The following is a 6000-nucleotide window of genomic DNA, read 5'->3' on the forward strand; positions in this document are numbered from 1 at the left end:
GAAAGGTTATGTACATAGAATAGCCCAAATCAACAGGGCTAACGTGCATGCCAATATCTGGGCATGGAATCTGCATTAGGAGTGACATGTCACTTCTCAGATACATTATTTATCTACTGGATTGATGCAATGTTCACTACGCGAACATAAAATGGGTTCAATCACATTCGCAATGCTTCCCTGCATGGCACCACGTTGCGATGCTGTGCAGGAAAAAAAATTGCAGCATGTCCTTTCTTTTTACGATATCGCGCCATGTTCTCAATGGAGAAGGCAACAGCCGTTCAGGCCCCATTGAAAACAATGGGAGAACATTCTGATACCTTGCTGCGGCAGTGAAGGCTGTGCCAGGGGATACCCTCAGCCCCACAGGGATGTGAGGCTGTTTCCATGTGAAAACGCCTTGCATCCAGGGGGTTACCACATGGATTGCGAGGACGATATCGCCCTCACCAGTGTGAAGGAGCCCTGACTCTCCCTGGCGGCGCTGTTGGCTGAAGCACAACAGCCCTACTAGATTAACATAGTAAATTTGACCTGGCCTGACAGTCACTCAATGTATCAAACTCAAATGTTATGATTTTACGGCGGTGGTGAGCATGTCCCAAATCTTATGACACCAAAATCATCCACAAAAGGTCACATAAAGGGAACTTGCATCAAAGTGTGGTGCAAGAAAAAGCCTAAAGGCTTTATTATATTCGATATATTCCCATTTTTGTGTAAACTTCAGCATGGATTCCCATTGAAATGAATGAGGCGCGAATTTGGCATGAATTTGACACGGAATTGGCAAGGATTCTGTATCAACCCAGCCTTCAACTATAAAGACCTAATTGTTGCAAAGTTCATTGACACAAGTTATCCAAAAGGTGCTGCAAGCATCAAACGTAGCCAGCTAGAGCCAACCAGTACATATCAAGCTTCTTACTGAGCGTTTCATTGCTACAGTAGATGAAGATACCCATAAGATCGGTTACATGGCTCAATATTGGTTACTACCAGTATATGACATTTGTCAAATGAAACCTAGAGTTCACAGTCATGAATATTTACAAAGTCAGGTCCACATATGTTATAGTGAATCTGATAAATGAACATCCCCTTGGGCATCACCCTATTGTTGCAGGTATATACCTATATAAATTATGTATTATGAGCCTCGTTTACTGCTGGTAGAGTTCTGGAGTCTCCCTGCAGCAGATATTCTGTCATATCCTACCATCCAGTCCCTGAAATATCACTTTCCAGTTCTTTCCATTCCACAGTGCAAAAATGCAGCACAGTTATAGCAGATGACAATGACATTGCATCAGAAAAATATGAAATTATATAGAAATGCATGTAAAATACAATCTATTTCAGGATGCATGCAGTAGTTAAATGCAGAAATGGGAAGTCCTGATCATTTATCCTGTGTTGAACCTGAAACAGGAAACCTCCTGTTAGTCAGGTCTTCAAATGAGATCAGCTGACTAATGTCCACTTAAAAGTGGTTGGTTAGCAATGAAGAAGTTCTTGGTTTCGCTGACTATTGCTGCTATGGGTCTCCTAGTCTAGACATAGGAATCAAGAATAAAAAAATATCTTTCAAACACCATTTTTTCCAGTGTTTCAACCATTTAATATAAACTTAAAATGTTAGGAAATAATATAAAGAGTAAATTTAAGAAAGAGTAATATAAGGTTACAATTAGAGATAAGCGAGCATGCATTGCCCTTAGCGAGTACCTGCCCGCTCGAGACAAAAGGTTCGGGTGCCGACGCGGGGGAGCGGTGAGTAGCGGCAGTCAGCAGGGAAGGGGGGGAGAGAGAGATCTCCCCTTCCTCCCGCTCTCCCCCGCAGCTCCCTGCCCGCCGCCGGCAGCCGAACCTTTTGTCTTGAGCGGGCAGGTACTCGCTAAGGGCAATGCTCGCTCGAGCAATTGCCCTTAGCGAGTATACTCGCTCATCACTAGTTACAATTCTTTGTTGTACAATGTTTCAGGATAATGGGTTGGACTTGTTACTGTGCACACTTACTATTTATGCTTATGTCACACAATGACCACTATCTTTTATCGGATGCATACAGCGCACACATAGACACATATTTTTTTCTAAAGGGGCTGTCCATGTTGTATTTTATCTTTAAAATCCTGTTTCCCATGTACTAAAATAACAAATACGCAAATACTCACCCCTACCCACTCCCTGTTGTGTTTTGCACTGTCCCCTTGGGTCTCTCCTCTGACATCACATTTACAGGCTTCCCTAGCCTGTTTATGGGATATCATAGGTTCTACAGCCAATGACAGAGTTCAGCGATCAAACGCTGAGCTCTGTCATTGGTTGCAGCACCTGTGATGTCCTGTAAACTGGGCGGGACTGGAGCCTGTAAACAAACAAAAGAGCAGAGGACCAAACAGTGGTGAGGGACTCGGAAGGGAGTAGGGAGAGGTGAGTATATGCCTATTTGTTATGTTAGTACATGGGGAAAGGGGTTTTAAAGAGAAAATATAACTCAGACAGCCCCTTTAAGACTGAATTATAGCATTTTCATACATGAGATCCAAAAACTGTATATTTCATAATCGGCACTATGAAATTGAGAATTGTAATTCGCTTGCTACATCTGCACTATGACCTGTAGCTCCTGGGCTTTTGTAAACCTCCCAACTCCACAAGTTGAAGATCTCTACTTTGCTTTATTTACTACAACTCTTTTGGTATAAATGGTACTTTGCAATCTTCTAAATATATATCCTAACATTTATACTAAAGCAAAGAGAAAAATGGGAAAACCACAGAGCAGGATTGGCGCACAGATGTGCCATATTAGTGGAGTCAACACAGGATAGGTGTTGCTGGCCTAGTACTCTAGTTGATCAAATGTTATGTTAGTTGAGGCTCTAGTGGAACCTGTTGGGAGGCAGTGACTTAAAAAAGAGTAAAGCCAATGATGTTAATTAAAATACACCTTATCTGGAGCCAGAAGGTAACACGTTTTGAGGAACATAGACCTCTTCGTTAGAAAGCTGGATGTGCTTGATCACATCTGCTGAACTGCTGGCCATCAATGATGAAGAATGTCTTTGCATAACAGACTGCGAGTAAACTAATACATTTCCATATGTTTGGTCCAGCTGTCTGATGAAGAGGTCTATGTGCTTCAAAGCATATTACTTGCTGATTCCAAATGAAGTGTATTTTAATTAACATAGATAGTTTTACTCTTTTTTAAGTCACCACCTGCCAAAAGGCCGTGCTGAAGCCTCAGCTCCCCTAGACCTCTCTTCACCTAAGCCACAATTGTATAGGACTTGAGCCCATTCCTGTGGCACATAGATGCAGCTTTGGCGATACACCTGTTTCTTACAACTGCAGAAGCAGTAGTCAGGGACATGCCACAATAGCTAGCCCAACATAGAGCACCTTTTTAATGCATGAAAACAGCAGAATTGACAAGTCCATAAGTCAAAGAGGTCCACTGGGCACTGCTGTCATTTTGAAGGATTTGTCATAACATTGTGATTTCTGTAATAAAATCCCAGAGATCAGACCCCCACAAATCAGACAGTTATCCCATGGATAGGGGATACATACAAAATTTGGCCCAACCCCTTTAATTGAACTTTACCAACACATTATATGTTTTCAATGTTTGTCCCTTTTTTATTGTCTTGGTCTTACCTGGAAAACCTTTGCCAAATTGTCAAACAAAGCTTGGCCTGCACTGACTTTGTGCTTGACTCCTCGCACTGTGCCATTCTTACTGAGAATATTCACCCGCTTTGTTCCAAATCCTCTATCTTTAGTGGCTCTTGCTAAAACAAGCAAGTCGTCTGGTTCATTTTCACTTTCATCGTACTCTGACCCAAGAAAGCCATTCTGCTGACCATCGGTTTCACTTGGTATGCTGTTCTGGTCAGTCTCCGAGCTGCTGGCACATTCAGAATCCGCTGAGTCTCCATCAGTGTAGACTTCCTTCAGCACTCGTCCACTATAAGATGACGCTATCCTAAACCTCACTTTTCTTTGTTGCCTGTCTCCTTCCGACTTCATCTCCATATTGATTATATCTCCATCCATGGATGCAAAAAATTAAAAATTGCTTACATTGTCCAGGCCCCAGAGCGTCACCTCACTTGCCGAGCTGTCACACTCGCAACAATAAGAATACTCCTTGTAATGACAGCAGCACCCATAAGGAAATAACGTCTGGTATGGAAAGGTGTAGCTTACTCTGAAACTGCCATTAATAATATATTCCAGTGCGCTATGGTTACCCTTAAGTCAAAACCTGTAAGTGAATATGCCTGATGAATTATGTAAGACCTGTAGTGTACTTCACAGCACAACCAGTAAAGAGACGCAATGTTAACGAAAAAAAATACTTGATAATTTAGTTACCTATAATTACGAAGATGCAATGTACAGTTTGGGAATTTATTCAAGTACTTGGTAAGTACTTGGACGAAGAGCTCACTATTTCTTTGCCAACTAACTTAGTTATCTTGAGTGAAAAAAGTAGCTGAATAAGGGATTCGGCTGTGACAATGCAGAACATAAGAAATGGCAAAGAATAATGAATAATAATGTATATGTATTGCTAATATGAGATGTGTAACATTCAGTTACAGAGAGGTGATCTTGTGGACAGTGCCAGTGCAGCATCCAGGGTCAAAACTTTTGGTGAGAGATAGCAAATAACAAAATGGTGGGTTAAGATGGCTCTACTGTCTCTTCTTGTTACATCGCAAGACACAGTCTGTCCCAGCAGCATGCGAGGGTAAAAGCTAGTGGCTACGCCAGTAGAATAATGATTCACGTGACGCCAGTGCCCCTTTTCCAGTAACGAGTTAATGAAACCAAATAAAGAGTCCACAGTCAAAGTGTAGTTTTAAAACTGGAAGCACATAGTTTTTACTGGACATTTCCAACTTTGATTTTCCAAGTACATTACTGCAACAGTCTCAAGTAAAATACTACTGGCATTTTCTTTCACCACCTTCCGATACACTTGTGTTAGACACTCCCTCTTTTCCCGAGATACTGCTCTGGACATGGAGAGACAAACACAAGCAGTCTTTGCTTACTTTTCACGCCTTTCCTCGTTGACCTAGCGACACTCAGGGGGCAAAACACTCACGCCAGACTTGTCCTCCGACTTGCAGTTGCGAAATCGGTACTGTACCTCTACTCTGTAGTTAAGCAGGGTAGTGTGCAGCATTCTCCGCTCCTACTCCAAGAACTGCTGCTCACTTCGAGTCCCCGGAGGTGAATCAACTTAATGCTTCTTGAGACTAGTCCGGGCCTAACCTAGACAGAAGCGTCAGAGCCTCAGCCTTCTGCTCACATGTCCTACTTCCCCAACTACATCTCTCCTTCTCCTCTTCTCTCTATCAACTCTGCCCCCAACCACTCTACCAATCACAACACACACAGCAGGTTAGGGAAACAGTTACGCAGACACTACCAAGATCGGTGACACTTACACATGACAAAAGAAGATAAGGTGGCAGCATCAAATCTTGTCATGAGGAGAATAAAACTCTTTTGAAGTTTTGCACCATTTGATGCTGCCACCTTATCTTCTTTGGTCTGTGATGTGGGATCTGGTCCTGACCCCAGTGGCTGCTGCATCGTCTATCGAAGCCTGCCCTTAAAGTGATGAATATTGTGCTGTTGGTGTGACTACTTCCTTATGGACTAACACATGACGTTGACCCGACGGGTCATCTCGACTAACATAGAAACCAACAACCACGTAGACACAAACACACGCAAATGCACTAGGACAGATCCATATAGAATAGACCAGCACAGAACAAGAGGTTCCCTAACTCTGGGCCACTACACCAGCAATGAGGATGATTGTTTATTAAGGAGGATGTGTCCAAAAGTAATTGGACACCTGAATAAGAATCAAAAGTAGTATTTATTTCCATATATTAATACTTAGTGGGGTTCCTTTGGTTCTAATGACATCAAATGCTCTCTCTCTGTGCATACTTTCTA

The 6000-nt window shown here is 42.4% G+C and overlaps 1 protein-coding gene across 1 annotated transcript in view; it reads right to left on the minus strand.

The window, feature by feature from the left end:
* The window catches only part of GRXCR1 (glutaredoxin and cysteine rich domain containing 1), a 49441-nt gene extending 45310 nt beyond the window's left edge, over positions 1-4131 (minus strand). Inside the window, exon 1 of the mRNA XM_066574618.1 lies at positions 3673-4131. Within this exon, the coding sequence (XP_066430715.1) occupies positions 3673-4071 (399 nt within the window). The 5' untranslated portion in view covers positions 4072-4131. The remainder of the gene's footprint in view (positions 1-3672) is intronic.
* Between the last annotated feature and the right edge of the window lie 1869 nt (positions 4132-6000).

Source organism: Eleutherodactylus coqui, chromosome 7, assembly GCF_035609145.1.
Source record: "Eleutherodactylus coqui strain aEleCoq1 chromosome 7, aEleCoq1.hap1, whole genome shotgun sequence".
NCBI classification, from domain to species: Eukaryota; Metazoa; Chordata; class Amphibia; order Anura; family Eleutherodactylidae; genus Eleutherodactylus; species Eleutherodactylus coqui.